The sequence below is a fragment of the Symphodus melops genome (assembly GCF_947650265.1).
Source record: "Symphodus melops genome assembly, chromosome: 20".
NCBI lineage: Eukaryota > Metazoa > Chordata > Actinopteri > Labriformes > Labridae > Symphodus > Symphodus melops.
In genome coordinates, this window is record NC_136710.1 from 1,603,475 (window position 1) to 1,626,381 (window position 22,907).

Genomic DNA, 22,907 nt, shown 5'->3' on the forward strand with positions numbered 1-22,907 from the left:
TGGGTAAGAAAAATGTTTTTTTAACTTGTGATGAGTGTGACTTTTTGAGCACCTGTGGTCTGCCAAACCATGCAGTGTGTGTGTGTGTGCGTGTGTGTGTGTGTGTGTGCTGCATGGTGACATCACCGCCGTCAAACCGAGCCTCCGTGAGGGTCGCGATGACAGCTGAATATAAAACCGACCATCTCTTGTCTTGGCTCAACTTCCCCTTCCAAACACACACACACACACACACACTCTGGTGCTGCCAGTCAGCTGCTGTGTCGTGGTCAGGCGTTAAGCCCTGTGGTCTGGGGGAGGGGATCAAGAGGATATATTATTAATTTGCTGCAATACCCAACAGAGAATAATCCTTCAATAAAAACATTCATCATGAACATTTGAGAAACTGTCGAGTCAACAGTCGGTGAAGTCGAGAGCTGTTTATGATCACAGACATGATGCGTCTCCTGGTGTCGAAATATAATTAAGATATCTGGAAGTGTTTTGTCTTCGAGGCTCGATGAGAAAAACCTCTTTAATGCACGTTGATCTTTATTTTAGGGCTCGTGTTTCTCCGTCTGGATGATTACTTTTCAAAATATAGATCTTGTCACGGCTCTGGCTGTGATCCTGTTTTCTTTTTCCTGGTTCCCCGTGTGATTCCTCTTCCTTTTCCTTCGTCTGTTAGTGGCTTCACGTGGCGTTTAACACATCGGGAAAAGAGTGAACACCTTCTCGAGTCAGAACAACAACTCTGGAATTTGGTGCCCGACTTGACGTCCCCTTCGTTGCCGACATGGGGGGCAAAATGTAAAAACAAATCTTCAAACTTTTTGTGAATTCAGGTATCGCACGTCGACTTTTTCATTCAGATATAACAAATAAAACGGAGACATTCACACGCGTGTTCTTGTTGCAACTGAAATCACGTGACTGCACCGAGGTCAGAAGAACGGACTGGGAAACCATCCAAGGAGTGCATGAATGCAGCATTTTGTCTCTGGAGGGCGTGGCCCATTCAATCCACAAACACCTGCTGGTCGTGGCATCACACACCTGCAACCAATCATCGTCGGCCTCAGGACTAAACTCCAGCTTAAGCTTTACTCACCGCCACTCGGTGGAAGTTATCGTCGGCTGCTCTTCACTTGATTGGAGAGTTCATCTGATGACAGACAGACAGGAAGTGCTGGAAAGTGAGAGTGGTGGAATGACAATACAGCAAAAAGGTCAGATTAAAACCCAAGGCCTGCTGGGACTGTTGGTCCACGGGGCGATCCGACGCCCCTGAAGATCCTTTTCATGGAAGTCTGAACTGAACCAGTTAGGACTAGCTTAGTTGTTGAAAACCTTGTAGGAATATATCCTCTTCAGGAACCAGTCTGTCGTCGTCTCCCTTCCTGTCTTGCCCTCAAGGCTTCATGCTTGCTCTTCCTCCTCTCTCTCTCTCTCTCTCTCTCTCTCTCTCTCTCTCCAGCTGCTGGCTCAGAGGGACGGGTGTAGCGCCCATGCAGCATTTCTCCTGATTTACCGCTCAGTCTCTCGCAGCTCTGATCCCACGAGGGTCTCTCTTAAAGGGTTTGGGACAACCTTCACTTCTGGGAAACAGGAACGCTGGAAGGCTTTGGGAAGTTTTTGAGCTGGGAACATCGTCTGCCTCAGTTTGTCTTCACTTTCTGATCCTGTCATTCTCCTGTTCCTCCACAGACGTTCCATCACCTTCATTTCTCTTTGCAGTTGGTGTATATGTTAATTTCTGGAATTATTTCTTCTGGATTTTTTTGGGATAAAACGTCTCTTTGAATTTGAAGTTTTTCTTTTTTATTTAAGTGAATTAGCAGGAGCAAGAGTTTCTTTTTCACTCCTGAAATGTTGGATCTTTCTATGGATTTGGACATTAGACATTTAGGCAGAAGTGTTTATTGATTTCGAGACGTTGAGAACGGGTTTGTGCACGTATGAGTATTTTCGGTCATGCTGGAGGAAAAAAAGGCGGAGGCTTCTCTGCAACATGGCTCAGCGGACGCAGGTCACCCAGAAACGTCAGAGACCAAGACGAGCGATCGTAGCTTGGATGTGGGAACGACAACCAACAACGACAACACAAACAGAATCGAGACCATCAAGCCTTCACGCCGGTAAGGAACAATCTGTTTTGTTTTGCTTGCAAAGAGTGATACGACAGTTAATGCAACCAAGAGCAACTTGGTTTTATTCATGCATTTTAATCCCAAACACATCAGGATGTGAATGGCTCAGATTTGCTTGCTTACAAATGAAGATAATTAATAAAGAGAAACTTTTCCCTGTCCCGCCCCGAGAAATATTCACCATCCTAACGCTGGAGAATCAGTGAGAGTGAGGGAGCGAGGTCAATGACTTAGTAATGCATGCCAAGAAGAAAACACAAAGAAGTGGATCGAATAGAGCAGTTCACCTGTCGGTTTGGTCAACCAATGGGATCTTTCTTGGGGAGATTGAAGTACTTTCATTGGTCATACTGTCTTTGTACCGTTTAGTTGGGTACCGGATGAGCTCCAGGAACTGCTTGAAACCTTCAGCTTTTTTAGAGACTCCACCACAGGAACAATAGCTGTTTTCAGACCAACCAGTTCTGCTGACTTTTTTTTAAAGAGGACCCATCTACTGAGGAGTTCCCAGGGATCTACACCCCAAGGGTCTGTATTCACACTGCCATGGTACCTACTCTGACGCCGGAGCTTAAAAAGTACCTAATAGTTCTTGCGGTGCAGGATCATTAAGGGGGGAGGGTCCAACAGTTCCAAGAATTGTGGAAAAACTTGGTGCGCTTTGAAAAGGCCTATAGAACTCTTTTAGTTCCTAGAACCAGGTTTAAGGGAACCTTTTTTAGCTCCTGCTTCCGAGCAGGTGTCATGGCGGTGTGAATGCAGACAGGAAAACCGAGTGGATGGTGATTGTTAGTGCGAGCACCCCGTGTGTGGAGGCTACGGCCCAGGTTTGGATCGCACCTGTGGCTTCGTTCTTTCCCCCGCATGTCGTTGCCAACTCTCGCTCTCTCCCTATATTCAGACTCTATCCACTCACTGTCCCATCCCTCCAATAAAAGGCCCAAAATATACCTTTTAAAAAAAGTCCCAGGAACTGTTTGGTCCGAAAACACCAGTAAGAGTTTTTGTTTTTCATCTGTTGTGGCATCAGGTGTCTAAAGAAACTCCGAATTCTGATCATCATATGAGTGAAATTAAATCAGAGTTAAGATTAGAACAAAACAAAGACGCCTTTCAGCCACTTAAAATCCAACAATGCCTTTGTCCTGAATCCCCAGTGAGTTTAAAGCGAACGCATTCTTGAACGGCCATGTGTGCATTTGGCGCAATTAGCAAGTGTGAAAGAGATCTCTGGTATTAACCCTGGCGAGACCCGCTGACCCTCGAGCTAAAACCAGAAGACAACTGCGTGTTTAAGTGTAATGGGTGTCTGCGCAGGGGGGCTTCATTGGTGGAAATCCAAGGCTTTCAAAGTTTTTCCCCAGCGATGCATGGCATCCATGTTTGTCCGGGATCAAAGACATTCTGTGAGATGTAACGGCGGCATGTGTGACAGGTTAACGTTTTCTTTTACTCAGGACTCCGGAAATCTGAACCTCGACTTCGTCAAAGGCCGTCATGACGGATTTTCTTTGTTCCCTTTTTTTCAGAGCGTGCGAGTTATTAATTTCTGTCAGGACCTAAAGACAGTTCAAACCAAAACCTGAAAAAGTGTATATGGAGAGAAAGTCCAATCCTGACTGTTCATTATTCTGTTAGGAACATTTGTCTTCAACAACAACACGAGTTACCCCGCACAGTTTAGACACCGTGGTTGTGCATTTCCGTCCCGTGCCTTCACACCATTATGAGCTTTAGATGGGACGAGAGAAAGAAGGGAAGTAATCTCCAAAAGACTGAAGGAGAGGGGGGCGTTATAATGAGAGGCATGAAATGTAAGGTGGATAGAAGAAAGGTGTGTGTGTGTGGTACAAAGCGTCGAGGATGCTTTCTCTGATTGGTGTCAAATCGCTCTGAGCTCTGTGTTGCTGTGGATTTGAGACAGCTGCGTGTACCAGTGTTCACGTGAGACAGACCAAGAGTGTAAATCAGATTTTACCTCCGTCTCCAACTTGTCTCTATTCTCAGGTTTTATCACAGAGCTGTGTCATCTGAGCTCCAGTTACCGGCACACGGACGGATCGTCAGTATTCTTCGACCATTTCTTCTCTCAGTTTGATATATTCATGCTGTCGTCTATGATTGAGCAACCCAATGAAACGTACATTTCTTTGGCCTTTCCCATCCACAAGCTCACGGATTTGTCCCGTGTCCCGGCTAAAGATCATCGTTAGGTTTTAATTTTAAACTGGACTCTCAGCTGATGTGGAGACTGGAGGATCCCGTTAAGAAAACAGAGTGCAGACGAACGGCTTCTTCAACTTAAAACAGAGCGACCTTGGACTGTCGCCTCGGCAATAATGTTGTCTCAGTCACACACACGTTTAGCTTACACACTGACCATATGACCAAGCACCTCGTAAATGACTGAAAGGCTGTGTGTGTGTGTGTGTGTGTGTGTGTGTGTGTGTGTGTGTGTTATAAAAGTGCAGCTGCTGCTTTCCTTTTTTATTGCACGTCGCTCTCAGGCTTTAAGTTCACTCCCTTGTGGGTTTTTTTTTTTTTTGGTCCCTCTTTTTCTGTCACTTTCTCCCTCACCTGTTGAAAGTCAACTCTTCATTTATTTAACTTTTATTTTGAAATATATTTTCCACCAGGAAGACCTTGGTGAGTTTAAGAAAACTCTGGCTAAGATGAGCAGCATCACATTTCTTTCCTCCAGTTGGTCTGTTTTTAATAATTCCACTCGTGAAGTCGGAGATGATCCAGAGAAGTTAGCTTAGCTTAGCCAACTGAAGTGGACTTTTGAATGAGTGGACTTGAATGTTCAGGGATTGTGTTGCTCTATAACCAGGTAGAAAATACCTGCACCACACACTTTGCATGCTATAAATCAAACACACCCAAAACTGTTAGCGCCGCTGCTCTCGCTGAGCTGGCTCTTCCAGACGACGAGGTCGCTTTGTGTTTGACTCCATCAGCTCATCCAGTCGTGAAAAAGAGTTTCTGGGTCGACGAAGCGGTCCTGCCTCGGGGACGGGAAGACGGTGGAGAGGCAGCTCAGTGCGAAGCTGCAAGTCTGTGACAGGATTCTGTGAAATTGCGTGTGCAAAAAAAAGCCCCAAAAAACGGAGGATGTGGAGGGACAAGAGACGATGCAGTGCTGACGAGAAGTAAAACTAGTGGGTATACTGGTTGGCTAATGGAATGAGTACCTTGCTCAGCCATCATGGTGGGCGTGCACAAAGTTCTTCAGTCATGCACACATTCCCAGTGTCGCCGAGTTGAGGAAATAGAAGCTGAGTGGTTTTTTTTCTCTCCAGGACAAGATACTAATTTGAGATTTGGCCTCCCTGCTCGATCCTCCCTGGCTCATGCCTCGCTGATCCGGGGTCAGGTTACGTCAGAGCCAGAAACGTTGACATCATTAACGGGGATCTGACCTCATGTCATGTTAATGGACGCGAGAGAGTTTTAGGAAACCACTGAGCGCGTGTCGCACGGAGAGCGTCCAATTTAAACATCGAGGACAATGTTGGGCTACAACGTTAGATGGACATCTGTTTGTCTGAATCTGTTTAAACGTGTTCGCCGGTTTGTTGTTCACTTTGTGCAGGAAGTTTGAAACCTGCCACCAATTTTGGAAATGTCTTAGACACTCAATGTCTATACACATGCTCTTCTCCGTGTGTGTGTGTGTGTGTGTGTGTGTGCACTCAACCCAACCTCCATAAGGGTAGTGTTGACAGCTGAAAATGAAACCAATCACTTTTTGGCTTGATTTCTTCTTCCAGACATAGAAATACACCCTCTAACATGCACATAGAGGAACACACACACACACACACACACACACACACACACTCTCAGTGCAGCCAGTCAGCTGTTGTGTCGTGGTCAGGCGTTAAGCCTCGTGGTCCGGGAGGAGGTGATGAAGGGGATACATTATAAATTTGCTGCAATACCCAACAGAGAATAATCCTTTAATGAAAATATTCATCGTCACCTCCAGATGAAGTGTCGAGTCAACAGTCTGTAAATATCTGTTTATTATCAACGACTCAAAGCTCTGCTGGTCTGTGTCCTGATGGGGGCCCGGATGGTATTTATTACATTTCTACGGTATAGTGCCACTTAGTGGTGGACCACATGTACCGCTGCAGGACTGACAGGATTTAAAAAAATCTGATTCCAAGTCTCGTTTTTAGGACACATGACTAACATAAATCAGAATATAACAAAAATAAATGAATTTGAACAGTAATTATTTGCACTTGTAAAGGGAAAATAAACAAACCTAAGTATCAACTAGAGCTACCTGAAATATTAATCTCTGGCTGTGTTTATAATTCTGTTATAATTCTCTTAATTTATAGATTAGAAACGACAATTTCACTAATTAGATCATTGGAATACTTTTTTATTTTGTTTACTCGATTTAACGTGAATAAACCCTCACATTTAATGACATTTCTAATAAAAACACAAAGTTTAAACGCAGACTTAATCCAGTCGGTTGTAGTTTTAAAACAGGATCCCTCAAACACACAATTTAACATAATTTAAAAGAAACACGTTTCGTTTGATTTTTATCGACGAAAGCTTTCGGAGTTGAATCTGCGTACGACAGCCGTGCTTTTACTTTGAAGGCGGGACGCTGAAGGCGGAAATGACGACAGTTGTCCGTACAGTTAAAGGAATTCATGCCTGCAAAGGAAACGAAGATCATTATGGACGCTTCTAAGTTGCGATCTGTACACAAATAACGAAAGGTATGCATAAAAAACATGTCATTGATCTTGCACGCGACATATCGACGTATCGATTATCTACAGTCGTATTTTCTGCCCGTTTGTGATCGGTTTGTTTCTGTTTCTGCCATTTTAGCTGTTTGGGTCAGCAAGCGTTCGTTTTCACGTATTTTTTTTTCTTTTTAACTTTTTTTTTCTTTTTACAAACCTTTGGAATAGTTTTGGTGCTTGTTTGTTTTTTTCTGGTAACGTGGACCTTCCTGCCTCATCCTGCAGGCCTGTGTGTGCTGCGACACCCAATCAAATGACCGAAAATATCCCATTTTATCCAACTTCTCCCTGAACAAACCAAACAAAAACAATATTTATTTTATTTTCAAACCCATCAGATCTATTTAAAGACAGGGTTGGTCATTCTCTCCACACACACTTGTTTTTTTAAGATTTTGGTTGCAATTTTCTTTAGGTCCTGACAGAAATTAATAACTCGTGTTCTCTGAAAAAGGAACAAAGAAAATCCATCATCCGTATCAGTTTGTAAGTCTGTAAAAACTTCGACCAATGTCTGCCATGAGGTACCAATCTGATGAACCAATCACACGCCTCCCTGTCTCCCGGCTCGTTCTCTACCTCTTGCGTGCTCTCGCTCACACTCAAAGCTCGTTTATAGTTTATACTGAGAGTTTACTGACCGCTGAATGAGACATGAGACGACGTAGTTTGTACACAATGAAGAGATGAGCTGAGGTCTGCTTCTGGAGCAGCGGCGCTCGTGCATGTAAGTGAGGGGGCTTTAGAGGGATGGGGGGGGGGGGGGGGTGCAGATGGAGCACTGAGGGAATGCTGCTTTCTAAATCATCATCAGAAGGCTAAGAGTGATTAGAAGTCATCCCACATTTGCACAGCCTGTATGTCTTAATGAGTGGAGCTCTTTGTGTCATAGGTGTGTTAATAATACCTGTTCTTAAAATGATCCACTTGGGATCTAATCACCCAGGCCACATGCTGACCTCAGGTGTAAAGGGCTAAGTTATAATACTGAATAGTCACAATGGGGACTGTTTTGGTGTTGGTATCAGTACATCGTGTGGAAGTATCAACGTTTCAAAAGAGAGCAGCTGTGTCCTATTATCATCCATCTTGAACTTAAAAGGGGGCTGAAAGGTTTAAGTCTGTTTTGTGTCTGTATCATGGATCTGGAACAAGTTCAGTGCACACGTCTGAGCAATTAACACATTCACCAGCACCTTTATCCACAATGCTTGAAAGTGAGCACTTGAAAGGAACACCATTTTTTATTGCAGAATTCTGTTTTATTGTATACTCACTCACCATATACAGTATATATGTAACAAGCGTGTGTGTGATCATTTAGTTCAGAATAGCTCAATTAAATAGTTTATTTTCTTGGCGTTGGAGACTTAGAATGGGAAAAGTGTCAATCATGGGTTGTTGCCAGTCTTTGCACACATCACCTTGCCTTTAACCCTTTAAACTGTGGTTTAGATTGCATACTTTCCAGGAGTCACTCATTACTTGGCACTTAACACAAGGTAATCTGAAAAAACGTCTGTTGTACTGAGCTGCTAAATCATACGTGCTTTTTGTTTCTGAAGCCAAATCTCACATATTTTTACCAAATAGCATAAAAAGTGAAAAAATGACTTTGTTTTGTTTTGTCTGTGCTCAGGATGTATCAAGTTAAGTCTGCTTTTTTTTCTCTCTATGTTTTGTTGCTTTTGCTTATCCTGTTTGTATTGCTAGGGAAGACCTGAGTTTGAAAGAGTTGCAATGATAGTGTGTCCAACAGGAAGCCCCCAACATTGAAAGCCGACCATCCAGATGGTGGATCCCTGCCGTCCATGAATGATGTCCCATTTAATAATCCCTTCCTTTTCTTTTTGAACTTTTCAGCTTTGCATTGCTATCGGAGCGTTGTGCCCCTTGTTCTACTCCCGGGCCCTTGACGCGCCCTCTGCTTGGAGGGCTCCCAGGGAGCTCACTCCTGATTGGCCAACAGGCCGCCTCCTTGCGGCTTGCTCAACTGAAAGCCCAGCTAGCACTGACGCAGATAAACAATTCTCTCGCTTTTGGCAGCCAGGGAGCAACCTTTGCAGCCAACTCCAACAAATCTATTCCTTACATATCTACGACGCCCCCTTGCCCAACTGCGGCAGCCATCAATCTTCTCAACCTTCTGAAGATTGCAAACACAATGTCCAATCCCTTGTATAACCCCTATGCTTCTGGGAACCAAAGTTCCTCCCAGAGGCAGTATGGACTCTTGAATACACAGGCAGAAAGGGATTCTCGGGGGGCATCCTCCTTTCTTGGACATAGTTCCAGCCTAAGGTCTCCTGGAGCTTCCTCTGGAGTTACTGACAACTCTAGGCCAACAATACCACCGTTGATGTCTCTGTCGAGAAATCACAGGCCTGAACAAAACAGGTCTGCTATGGATGAGGATATAGCTAGCTCTGTAGACATGCACATCAGCAGAGCCAGAGAGAAGGTCAGGCTTCTTGGACAATCGAATGATCGCCCTGTGGACCAGGACTCTCGCTTTTCCAGCTCACAAAAGGATGAGTATCTTCCTTTTTTGAGCACAGGAATGGACTCCTACCCAAAGTCCTCAACCGCTGCCTCTCAAAGATCCAGAGACAATTTGGATGGTCAAAGTGGCAGCAGCTCCTTTGACTATTCATCAAACTACAAAAGACCTGCTGCTGAAGACTCCAAATTTTATACGCCCCCTGATTTGTCTAACTACCCAAGAAGCGATGACGGTGGGTTTAATAACTCCATTAAAAAAGAACGCGAGGGGCTCAGTGAATATGACTATCAAGTTTCACACAGACCTGCAGCCTCTACAGGGTCCAATCCACCAAAGTACACATCTGAAATAGCAACAAAAGTCCTTTGCCACTTTGGACTCGAGAAGCAGGATTTGGAACATCTCATCTCCTATCCCGAAGACCAAATTACACCTGATAACCTGCCGTTCATCTTGCGCCAAATACGCTTTGAGAAGGACAAGAGATCAACGGCAGCAGTTCAGTCTAAAACCTTTCCTGAATCACATTCTACCAGAACCTTGAGTGGAGTGGACAGCTACAGTTTGAATAGAACTGGGGAGACAATGATGCATCAGCATAAAACCTCTGGAGCCGTTCCCAAGCCCAGCACTGTGATTGACTATGGACATACTAGCAAATATACAGCAGTGTCTGTGAATGAGATTGGAAGAAAAAGTGACCGAGATGATAGTGGTAGGATAAGTGGTATGTTGGCGAAGGACTGCGCTGCCAGCAAATACAATCTAGAGCCACCGCAAAAAAATACAGTGGATTGGAAAGGAAGTGCAATGGGTTCTTCTCGTGAGCAGGGGAGTTCTTTTGCCAGTCTCAGCTCCTCGTGTAGTTCAGCATCGAGTTCTGCAACTTCTCAAAGCACTGATCAAACAAAACGTTTGCAGATCCACCCAAACCAGACAATGCAGAATATCTTCAGCTCATTCCCTCTGCCAAAGAAAGATACAGACAACAGAGATTTCAAGTGTGAGGACTCCCAACCTGTTCCCTTGAAACATCCACAAGTAGATCGCCAGTCAAAATCCACTCTGTCCCATGGCCTACATCCCAGTAGACCTGGCCCTGTGCTCATGGGCAGTGATGATGCTAGTACAAAGGATCCAAGTAAAACTAAAAGATCAGTAGTTGTTGAACATATTATAAGGCAACAGGTTAAAGAGAAGAAGCAGCAACCGGTGCAGGCGCAGATACAGGTGCAGAAGAGCCAAAAAGAGCAGCTGGAGCGGAAGCAGAGTCAGCTGACCCAAGTCCAGCAAGGGCAGCGGACGCATATGCAGGTGCAGAACACCCAGAAGCAGCAGCGGGAGGAACATAGTCGAAGTCAGCAGACTCAAGTGCAGCAAATGCAGCAGCCGCAGATACAGGTCCAGTTGAGCCAGAAGGAGCAGAAGAAGACTCGGCAGTCCCAATTGCAGCAAGTGCAACAGAAGCAGACGCAGCCACAACATCTGCAGCCGCCGCAGCATCTGTGGCCGCCGCAGCAGCAGCAGCCGCCGCCGCAGCAGCAGCAGCCGTCGCAGCAGCAGCAGCAGCAGCCATCGCCACAGCATCCGCAGCAGCAGCATCCGCAGCAGCAGCAGCCGTCGCAGCAGCAGCAGCATCCGCAGCAGCAGCAGCCGTCGCAGCAGCAGCAGCAGCAGCATCCGCAGCAGCAGCCATCGCCACAGCATCCGCAGCAGCAGCCGTCGCCGCAGCAGCCACGGGTTCAGCAGAAACAAAAGGAGATCCAACCTTTCTCTCAGGCGGGACAAACAATGTGGCCACCAGTGTCTTCTGCTGCACAATCAGTACCCCCTATTCCATTCCATCCTGGGATCCCTGGAAATTCTCGCTCCTTCGTTCTTCCTCCAGTTCATCCTCAGCCACCTGCGGGCCTGGTTCTCTACAATCACTTGGCGATGCTGACTCCAAACACGCAGTCTTCAACCAAGGTGGCAGTCTCCAAGGATCAGCCGACAACAGCCATGATGAATGACTACGCGGCTACTACACCAAGACTCTTTCCGCATACCTGTTCTCTGTGTAACAAAACATGTACTGATATGCAGGTGAGTGGAAGACTTTCCTGTTCACTTTTCATTTTTAAAATGTAGGTTGTTGATCTCAATGCTTACTCTTTTCACCACATGACACTTTGTTACTTGATCAGGTCACTTAACTCCAAGTCAGTGTCTTGTTCCAGAAGGCGTAGTATCTTTTACTTTGAAACTAGCTGCAGGCAGGCAAGCTAAGTCGCTACCAGCTAGCTACCAAATCTACCTACAGGTACAAATAACGATACCTTACCTTTGCATTTGTCGAACTGAGACTTGCCAGTTCACAATGCTGCAGTGTTTGATAGTTTTGTCTCTTAACAGTCTGAACTATACTTACCACTACTTGATTGATTTTGATGTGATCCCAAAGTAAGTCAGAGCTTGCTGTTGATTTAATTATTCTGATTTCTTTTAATCCATATTCAACCAAAATTGTTGTTACTTCAATATTCGGCGGTTATTGAAAATGGGACCAGGCAGCCAAGAAGATCTGACAATCTGCGACTTCAAAGAACACGAAGACCAGAACAAGATGGCCATTTCCCCCTTTTTTAATTTGGTTTGTTAATCAACAACATGATGTCGTTTTGATTTATTTTATTTGTTTTAACAGTAGTTGCTTTTGCAAAGCGACGCTGGCCCCTTTTTAAAATCTATTTTAACTATTTCCTCGTCCAAGAAGACGTTCCATTTACAACTTCAAACTTATGAACCTGAAGCTACAAGAAACTTTATGTGAGCAATCACATTTTTTCTTCTGCTTGTCATTTATTATTTTCTTCACTTCGAGAACATCATGTCAAAGGACGAACCAACTAAGTCCTCTCGCCAGATTCCGCCGCCTCCTGTCTCCACTCCAGATGTCTCTCCGCTCCTGCTTTTGACCTGATCCAACCTTTAGTGATCTCTGCAGAGTTGACCTTGACGAACCTTAGGACCCAATGATGCCACATACAGCAAGACCAGCCATCAAACAATCCTCCGAAACAAAGAGGAACTTCTTATTTTTCTTTTTGTGTGTTAAAGGCAGTCCTTTGTTCCATTTATTTTCATGAAGTCTTGTAACGCTTGAATGAATTACCTAACTTCTCATATCTTCAAAAATGAGTCCATATGAAACTTTTTCCTGCGAGCCACTTCTCTTTGTCCTACACCAAGATGCGTTGTTCTATCTCCTGTGATTTCCCCCCGTTTTATCGAACACTTAGCAGCAGTACACCGACCCTTCAAAGAAGCCAGATAAATGTTAACACAGGCGTCATAAAATATCTACACAAAGTGTGACTTGTAGAAAAATAAAACACACGTGTGATTGCGGGTGTCGCCAACAGGACACGAACTTTGAAGTCTCTTGGATCTGATTCAGACTAGTTTATCGAATAAAAACGCGAACTGTAGATGAACCACAAAAAAGACGATTTAATGTGTTTTTTTTCCCCCTCGGCCACAAGGATTGGATCACTCATCAGAACACCAGCCTTCACCTTGACAGCTGCAAGACATTTCGAAGAAGGTCAGTCTTACTCTTTATCTTTTTAAAAGATCTCGTTGAGAAACGTCTCTCGCAGTACGTTAGAGAATGTGTATCTTTGACTGTAGCGCTGCCTCTTCTAGAGTACAGAAGTTAATGACCGCTTAGCTTAATGCAGAAAATGCTACCCTTGCAACAAAGTGTGTCCTTCTACTGTCTGATTTTGACTGTTTGAATTCTCTTTCCCAAAGTTACCCTGACTGGGATGCTGAGAACTACATCGGGTCCAGGTAAAGTTCTTCCACACAATACTGATCTTACACACATTGGCTTTTAAATTTGGTTTGGTCACTCGTATATTTTAATACCCCCTCCACAGTGTTGATGACCCCTGGTCTTTGCTTTTGTCTCTTTTGGTATCTTCAGGACTTCAGGTAAAAATGCGAAGCCCTCCACCTCTGCACAGACTCGTAGACCTGAGAGGACCAGGCGAGAGACTTGCTCCCGGTCCAAGTCAAAGAGCCCCCGTCGCCGCCGCCGTGGCTCTGAGGGCAGAAGGAATAAACGACGTAGTCGATCTGGATCCTCTCATCGTTCACGATACCAACGCAGGTCTGTCCCACATAAACTCTGGGACCAGAAACCAGAGAGTCCTGTCACCCTCCGGACTGTATTATCGAGCAACGTGATCTTTTGCAACAACATCAAACCCATTAGATCAGGCATCCTTTTGAAATAGTTTGTCCCCTCTCGTAATAGGTCCCGGTCCCGGTCTCGTTCACGCTCTCGTTCTTCCTCACGATCTCTGTCTCGCTCTCCACGGCATGATCGGCGCCTCCACTCACGCTATCGGTCACGTTCGAGGAGCCGGGAGAGACAGTCGCCTTCGAGGTGGAGTGGCAGGAGACCGTCGATACCTAGAAGCAAACGCGAGAGGAGATCCTCGTCAGAGTCGGATTCGTGCCCCGAAGAAGAGAAGAAAAGTAAAGCAGAGAGTCTGGCTAAGAAACTCCTGGAGACGTCAGGTTCGACAAATAAAAGAAATATAAAAAATAAAAAAAAGTCTGGGTCCAAAGTGAGTCTGACCGTCGTCGTCTTCTCTGTCCTTCTAGGTTTCCAGTCACTGTCAAACCAGAATGACCTGGAGGCCGTGGTTAAAAGTCTTGCTCCTGCCTTAGTGGCAGAACTATCCAAGATAAAATCCTCCTCCTCTTCTTCCGGTAAAGGACGGAAACGCTCCTCTTCTCCTTCGTCCGCTGGAGGAAAAACATCTTCCACTGCAACAAACGCCTCCAAAGCAAAGCCCAACCTGCAGAAGACCGAGGTAAGTTCCTACACCAAGACTTAAGCTGTGTGAACCGCAAGAAGAGTCTTTCTACTTCCTGTTACTCTAAGGAATTCCTCCGGTGATCCAGCGTGGCTCACTCGTGCGGTATTATCGCTGTTAGCTTGTTTTATACCGCGGTCGTTCATCAAAGAGGTCACCGCGGCAGCCTGTAGACGACCATGTTCAGCACTCGTTAACCTGACCTCACGTTCTCTGTCTGCTCTCAGTCTGATGAAGAAAGTCCTTCGACCGTGGTGACCCTACTCGGCGTTGGTGTCGATGTCTCTCACAGCAACTTGCTCTCTGCCGTGGAGCAGTTTGGAAAAACAAAGTCTGTCGTCGTGTTTCGGGCCCAGAGGAAGGTACGTGTGAGGAGTCGGTATTTGATTCCTCTAAGTCATCGAAGTGTTCGGTCCATGAAACGCGTGTTTGTTTGTTTGTTTACACGAAGGGCATTGTGACTTACGAGAAAGAGGAGGACGCGAAGAAACTGCAGAGCGAGAAGGTTCTCCTCGTCAATGGAATCCCTCTCTCTATTTTCAGACACAAGGTATACCGCTTGTTTCCCTTCTTTGATCCCTGGGGCTGTTAGCATGTGTTAGCACTCTGTTAATCTCAGATGTGAATCTGTTTGATCACAGGAGCCTGCTGATCAGGAGGAGAAGACCCCTCCTCCGAAGTAAGACACGTTTGACGAAGATCTCTTCTGATATGGAGGAATGAGTGAAAAGAAATTAATGGTTCCCCATTTTTTTTTTTTTATTTCTTAAAGAAAACCTGCACCGACCGCGCCTAAAGCTGCACCAAAAGCAAACAAGCCGATTTCAGAAGACAAAACCATTTCAACCAAGCCGACAGCAAAAACTTCAAAAACAGGAACGTCGTCTGCGGATGGAGCCGCGAAAACAGTCGAGGTGAAGCAGAAAACACCCTCGGATTCCAAGTCAGAGTCGCCTGGAAACAAGCCGCGAAAACCTGCATCCGACAAGTCCAAACCCGCCGTTAAAGACGCTGCAGTGGAGCTGAAAGACAAAGCCAAAGAGGCTGCAGAGGTTAAAGCAGAAACTGTGGTGGACAAGCCGCCCGCAGGAGAAGAAAGTGTCTCTGCACAAGAGGCAGAGAAGCCAATCACAGCTCCAGATCGTCCGTCTGACGGGGACAAGCCCGAGCCTAAAGAGCCTGAAACGAAGGTTCAAGAGTCTTTGGAGGAGCCGAAACACACCGCCGAGGATGTCGAGAAAGCACGTGAGCCAACTGTTGAACCCGAGAATGGAGGATCAGCCGACAGAGCTGACGATGCGGATGAACCAGGAGGTCAAGTTTCAGATCCGGCAGAAGTGGTCAAAGGAGAAGAAACGAGTTCAGCAGACAAACCCGGGGAGAGTCGACCACCAACCGCTTCCACCGAGGCGTCTGACGATGCCTCAGCCGGGGAAGCTCCTTCAAGCGAGCCGCAGCCTGCTTCTTCAGCGACTGTTACCCCTCTGACCGTCGGGGAGAAGATGGAACAGCTGCTCGATCCAACGAAAATAGGTAGAAAATCCTCTTTAAATATCTGCATGTGATCGTCACACAACCGTTTCCTACAAAGTAAAAAAAAAAACAGAACAGGATGTGATGAATCGGAAATCATTGAAGCTTTCTTTCAAATTTGGGATTTAAATCTTCTTAATCTTTTTTGACATTTTACACAACCCCCTAATAATTCTTTCCCTTTTTACAGGATGCTTCAACGTAAAGCGCTGCTTCAACCTGAAAGTAAGCCTCCTCCCTTCTGTGTTCATGAGTTCACTCCAAACACACGACATGTTCATCACTGTTTGACCTCAGATGGTTAAAAAAATTATATGCAAACTGACAAATGTCCTTATGGAGCAACATGCTGTATGAAATGTTCAGTTTCCTGTCAGCTTCAACGAGTTAACCCTTCGTGTGTCGGTGCAGTGAAAGTGGAGCTCACTGGTGGCCGTGAACACTTTTGAGTCTCCCCTCTAATCCTCATTTTAATGCTTTACTTCACAGTTTTCAAAGCTGGGTAAGAGGCAGCTGCTTGTATCGGATCTCCCCGAGTTTCACCGCGGCTGCTACACGGAGGACGACGTCGCCGAGCTGCTCGCTCCTTTCGGGTTTCGACACACGGACGACAGCATCTTTGTTTTCCCTCAGGCTCGAGTGGTAGGCTTCGGTTTATGATCCCAACAGCTCCCCTCTGTCAGGATGATTAAAATCTAACTTCATGAAAAGCAAAAGTGACTAAATGAAGGGACATTTCTTATCCCTTGTTTTTTTTTTTTTTTTTTTTTCAGGCTTTCGTCATGATGCCGACGGTGAAGAGCGTACGTGACGCCCTGAAAGCGTCGGTCGTTTTAAATGGAGCGCCTCTCCTGATCAAAGTCTTAACCGGAAACCAAATGAACGAACCGGTGAGCATGTACTCGACACTGCTGACGTTTTAATGTCTTGTAAATCTATATTTTTAAAGGAGCAGTACGTAACTCTGACCCCTAGTGTTTAAAATGGGTACTGCAGAATATATTCTAAACATTAAAGGGTGAAAAATCCAGAACTGTAAATTTAGCAGGTCGGCGTTAATATAAAGAAAGGATTCAACTGTTTGTGTGCTAACTCCGATGTTTGTCTTGTAGCTCGGTTTATATTCCACCCTGATGCAGCTGATGACGTCTGTGAGTAAAAACACTTTTCTCCATTGTCGCATTATTCATTGTGATACAATCTGGAAATCAGCGTCTCTTTCCTCTTTTTGTTTTGGCTGTTCACTTCCTGTTCGGGATTCAGGGTGAGATGAGCGAAGGAGATAAAACCGTGTTGATCAAGAACATCTCGCTGGAGGAGACCGAGGAGCTCCGGGATGCTTTGAGGGATTTTGGTTCTTTCAAGAACTTCATGCCTCTCCTCAACAAGGTGTTTAAAACAATGTGCACGGACAAGAGTCTGACGCTGACTTCCTGTCCTGTTAGTAACGTGTGTGTGTGTGTGTGTGTGTGTGTTCCAGGTGTTTATAGAGTTCAAGACGGTTCAAGATTCAGATCGGTTTCCAGCCTGGTACAGTCTGTTTAAACCAGAGCGTGGTAACGAAGTACACAAGATGACCGCGTACAAATGCAGCTATTTAAAAACAGGTAAGATGGTGACCAACCCGGTTCATGGTTCTTGTTGGCCACTTCACATACAGGTCTTTAGTATTCTGGTCTAATCTCACAGAAGCCGCGTCGGTCACAGCTCAGTCTGACGCTGCCGGAAAGAAGAAACAGGAAACACCTCTGACCCGGGAGGGCGAGACGGAAGAGCGGCTCCGGTGCAAAGAGAGAACAGGTAAGAAACCGCAGAAGGACTTTCAGTTTGTCTTTTAATAAATATCCCCATATATTAACATCTCACTGTCATTGTGTCTCTTTTAGACGGCCTCACAGAAAGTCTCTGCCCCTCACAGGTAAGTCTCATGAAATGATTGGCTTAAAAAATGAATAAGAAGAATAAAATCACGAGATAACACCCACTTCCTGAAAAGTATCTGCAGCGTTCATAAAGCGGATTCATCCAGCGACATTTTGACTTCTTGTAGATGATGGTGGAAGAGGAGCCGCCGACGGCTCTGACTCCCGACGCCCCCTCTGCCTCTGCACTCAGCAGCGGAGACGTCGTCCCTGCTGCTCCCAGCCCCGATCCGTCATCCACGGCGTCCACGCCCGAAGAAGAGCTCGCAGAATTCCCTCAGATCGACGCGGAAACCTTACAGGCACTCGCTGCAGCGGTGCGTCAGCACAGACTCAAACTGGCAGCCAAAAGGTCGACGAGGCAGAAAGACGAGGTGAGGCCTGGAGTTCAAGCTTAAGAGAAGAATTCAGTGGATGTTAAGAAATAAATACACAGACAGACCAAAACCTTTTTATCTTCAGGGTCCGGGTGGAAGCTCCACACGCTTGAAAACATGCAAAGCTGAAGACAAATCGGAAAAAATGGTAAAACAGCTTTGATTTGTCTTCTTTCAAAGTTTGTTGTCTCTCGTTTGAACTTTCATTCTTGTAAAGTTTTAAACTTTTGAATTTCCTCTATCATTGTTTCAGTCATCGACTCTTTCCTCGTTCTTTATCCAGGGTCAGGAGGATCTTAAAGTTGCCGTTTCTTCCGATGCAAACCTCTTTGAGGATGTGAACATGGACGAGTTTGTCACTGTTGATGAAGTTGGTGATGAAGTTGAAGACTCAAACCCCGAGCCTCATCCCTCCTCCTCGTCCAAGCGCTCCTCCAGAGAGAGCAGAGAGAGGCAGAGCTCGAGCGGTCAAAGGTGCTCAGCGAGGTCTCCGAAAGACTCCAAGACCTCGTCCTCTTCTTCCACATCCAAATCAAGTAAATCCTCGGACTCGACCTCCGAGTCACCGAAGAAGTCTAAAAACTCATCCGAGTTCAGCAAATCCCCGAACAAACATTCATCCTCCACGAGTTCCGGTAAGTCCTCCTCCTCTGGAACTTCGTCCAGCCCTGATAAGAAAACCCAACAGAGCAAGACAAAATCTCCCGTCAAGTCGTCAGAGAGAACATCCTCCTCAAGGACCCGCTCATCAGCCGCCGCACGAGGAGAGACTAAATCTACCGGAGCGCCGGAGGCCTCGTTAGAGACTCATCCAGAGAAACGTAGAGAGGAAGCTAAAGACGCAAAGAGTGCAGAGGCTAAGTCCGTCCACAAGGTGTCAGCAGAGGGCGCCGCTGCAGAATCTGCAGCGTCCGAGACAGAAATAAAAACCTCAGCAATGACGAAGGGGGATGGCGACCAAGACGTGGCCCAGGACGGAAGAAGTACCAGAGGAACGAAAGAGGAGACTGTGGGGAAAGACCTCAAAGACGCTTCTGATAATCCCGACGGGGACGAGGAGGGGGCGTTCCAGATTTTAGACTCTGTGGAAGACGAGACGGTCAACGATGAACCAACCACTGCTCCAAGAGCGAGCAGAGGAAGGAGGGGAAGAACGAAGATCGAAGCACCCATCGAGAAAACCAAAAAAGAGGAAACCCCGACAAGAAGTACGCGTACCCCTGCCAGTTGTGCACCAACGAAGAAGAGTGCCAGCGAGGAGGCTTCTACCTTTGAAATACTGGACTCTGTGGACGACGATGTGATCAAAGACAATGGGGCGAGTACAAAAGTTAAAAGAAAGAGGGGACGTCCCAAAAAGCAGGTCAGAACTGCTAAAAAAGAAGGTGCAACACCGAAGACGACTGGCAAAGGAGCGTCTGACAAACGGGCCGAAGACGAAGAAGAAGCCACGTATCAGATTGTTGATTCCGTGGAGGATGAGTCAGTCGATGACCAGCCGCCGTCAGACCAGTCTGCGAGTGAAAGGAAAGAGACTCTCTCTGGACACGCCGACCAACGAGGACAGAAGTGCGAATCTCGTACGTCAACCAAAGACGAGGAGGAGGAGAAAGAACCCAGGTATCAGATCGTAGATTCTCTTGAAGACGAGCAAGTTCAAGGAGAGCTCACAGCGATGGAGGATTCCAATACAGAAAGTCAGGAAAGAACTCGGACAAAAGATGAAGAGGATCCGAGAGAGGAAGCTGAAAGAGAAGGCACTCTTTGCTCCACGGCTGCAGAAGCGTCTGAAAAATTGGTTGTCGAGAAGGAAGTTCCCCGTCGGAGAGTTGAGGGAAATGATGCTCCGTCTCTTTCAGAGGAACCGTCCCCATTCAAAACCCAGAGTGATGCTGGCAAACTGGAAAAAGAGGACAATCAGAAGTCCCCCGAGACGCAACAGACGCCAAGCACCATGGTGAACCTGGACGAAGTCAGCGACGAGGAGGAGGATTACCCCGACGACGCAGCGGAGGAAGAGGAACTCAGGAAGCGCCAAGCCGCCGCAAAAGAGAAGCCGTCTCCAAAGGAAGAGGAAGGAAGGAACTCGAGGGAGAGGAGGAGCCGGAGCGGCAGCAGAGGGCGAGGACACGGAAAAGGGAGGAGCCGGGATACGAGAGGTGGAAGGACAGAGGAGGTGGATGCCCAGGAGCTGGTCACTCTTGACGAGGTGGGGCCGGATGACGTCGAGGAGGACGGAGCGCAAGACCATCAAGACCGCGATGGGAAGATCAAGGAGGGAGACGCTGTGGAAGTGACTCGAGGACAGGCCGGACAAAATGTCCTGGAGACCAACAAGAGCCAGGAGGACAAATCTGACGACGCCTCGAACCGAGAGGTAGAGTTCAAGAGTTTAAAAAGCATGCAAGTTTTCGCTTCGTCCTCTGGGAAATGTCTGAGATACGGTTTCTGTCTTGTCCTCAAATACGATACAAAAAGTCTCATCACCAAGCGTACCATTTAATGCACCAATTTGATGCCGTAACCACCGAAAGAATCGACCCAATAAGACGTACTTTGGTATTGGTTGAATCCATTTTGGATTTGTCGTACCGTTTCTGACGGAATCGCAGACAAATCAGCCCTTCCAAACTCTGACGCGAAAAATCTCCTGTCTGATTTTGACTTTGCAGGAAGCTGACGTTGGTGAAGAAGAACAAACAGATGAAACCCAAGCTGAGAAGTCCTCCAGACTTGCAAAGCGCAAACGCAATGAAGACAAAGGTGCTCTATCCAAATCACAAGGAAGTCGGGTTTTCAGGCTTTCTTGGGTCGTTGTTTCGCCTTATGGAATATTTCCCCAGTCAGGAAACTTTTCCCGACGTCTGCTTATTAGTTTTCTCATAAAAATCCCTTTTTCTGTTTTAGATGAAAGTTTAAACTTTGTGACGGTGGACGAGGTCGGAGAGGAGGAGGAGGAAGAAGAAGAAGAGCCGGAACAGGAAGTGGTAACATCCAAGAGAAGAGGTCGAGGCAGGAGAGCCAGACGGACTCCAGGTGACGTGGCACGATGAACCAAAGTGGTCGATCCGATCACGGAGCTCTTACCTCTCGGCGACACAAAGAACAGACGATTATCGCTAACGCATGCTAACATGTGTTTCTCTACTTCTGCTGACATCAGTGAGGAAATCTGCCAGAGGAAAAACGGTGAGCCCCAAAGACCAGAGAGAGGAAGAAGAAAAGGAACGAGCTGATGAGCTGCCATCCTCCACACCGTCGGACAAAGAGTCCGCCAGACTTTCAGACTGTGGCGAATTGGACGTCCAGAAGACGCCGAAGGTTGAAGCAGCTGTTACCCCCTCTGCTGGGCCGGAGAAACACGAGGAGGCGGCGAACGAAGAAAGGAGCAGGGCCGCCATTAAAGGTACGGGAAAAACTCAAAAGATGGATGGGTGGAAACTTTCCTTGGTGCTCGTTCTGCGTCTCTGATAAGCTGCCGTTCTTCACTCGTGAAAGGGGATCTAACTTAAAAATGACGGGCTGTAAATAATGATTCAATACTCGCTTCCTGGAAGTTGGCCAATCAGAAGAGAGTGGGGGGGGGGGGTCTTAAAGAGACAGCAGCTAAAACGAACCATTTCAGACGGATGCTGAAATGAAGACAGCATGAGAGGTGAACATGAGGAGGATCTTTTAGAAACGAGCTGCAGTCTTTAGATTAAGAGTCATGAAGGGTTCTTCCTCTCTCTCTCTCTCTCTCTCTCTCTCTCTCTCTCTCTCTCTCTCTCTCCTGTAGTGGTGAGTAAAAGCAGGAGGGAGCTTCATGGGACCGAAGCCAAGCGATCTCGCTCTCAGTCTCCTTCCGTCTCTGCCGACTTCAAACTGCCAGAGTTCAAACCCAACAACCCGCTGGGTGAGTCGCACACACTTTAACGTCTTCATCAGTAAGCAACACAAGACGAGAAAATGTCTGGCTACATTTTTCACTCCGCTCGCTCGCTCGCTCTCTCTCTCCAGGTCAGGAGTTCGTCGTCCCGAAATCAGGATTTTTCTGCAACATCTGCTCAGTTTTCTACCTGAATGAGAAAACGGCCAAAGAGATCCACTGCAGCAGCCAGAAGCACTACGACAACCTGCAGGTACACACACACACACACACACACACACACACACACACACACACACACACACACACACACACACACACACACACTGAAACTCACTCCTTTGCTTACTTAGTTTCTTCTCTTGACAGAGTTATTACCAGAAGATTCAAAAGACGTCCCTGAGATGTGGCTCCGTGTCTGATTAATCCAAACTTAAGTGACTGTTCTTTTTTATTTATTTGGAAGTGTGAAAGGTTAAACTAAACCAAGGACACCAAAAAGTCATATATGTGACGTCTGAGCGAACATGTGGAAGAAGAAGGCCGTCGGTTTGAGCGGCACGTTTTGCAGCTGTACCGTCAAATCAGTTTCATGACTCACATAAAAAAAAATAAAAGGAAAAAAACACGTCTGGACACGCCCCCTGATCTGAGGGATGATCTGTCGCTTGAATCGCTCGGTGACATAATAAACACGATTAAAACCTTGAGCTTCATCGGCAGAGTTTTTATGTAGATTAGATTTCTTCTGTTTCCTGAACAGGTGTAAAAAAAAACAAAAAAAAACAAACATTGTTTATCTTTTATGTAAAAAAATGTCATGTTTGTTTTTGAGGTCATTCCTTGAGTTCTAGTAGATCAAATGTACACTCGCAAATTAAAACGTATTAAAGAGGTGTAACTTTTAAGTTTCTTCGACC

General features: G+C 46.3%; 1 protein-coding gene across 1 annotated transcript; it reads left to right on the plus strand.

Annotated features, from left to right (window-relative positions):
- The first annotated feature begins 958 nt into the window (after positions 1-958).
- LOC306841937 (uncharacterized protein) lies at positions 959-22,901 on the plus strand. The gene is made up of 28 exons (XM_079371965.1): positions 959-2,120; positions 8,777-11,501; positions 12,941-13,002; positions 13,212-13,250; positions 13,387-13,572; positions 13,720-13,985; positions 14,073-14,284; positions 14,515-14,649; positions 14,739-14,837; positions 14,929-14,966; positions 15,060-15,820; positions 16,011-16,045; positions 16,310-16,462; positions 16,594-16,710; positions 16,933-16,971; positions 17,084-17,209; positions 17,301-17,427; positions 17,510-17,620; positions 17,707-17,738; positions 17,871-18,116; positions 18,205-18,267; positions 18,403-20,496; positions 20,792-20,882; positions 21,027-21,155; positions 21,283-21,525; positions 21,898-22,014; positions 22,119-22,240; positions 22,357-22,901. The coding sequence occupies exons 1-28, from the start codon at positions 1,957-1,959 to the stop codon at positions 22,411-22,413; spliced, it is 8,589 nt and encodes a 2,862-aa protein (XP_079228091.1). The 5' UTR covers positions 959-1,956; the 3' UTR covers positions 22,414-22,901.
- The last annotated feature ends 6 nt before the right edge of the window (positions 22,902-22,907 follow it).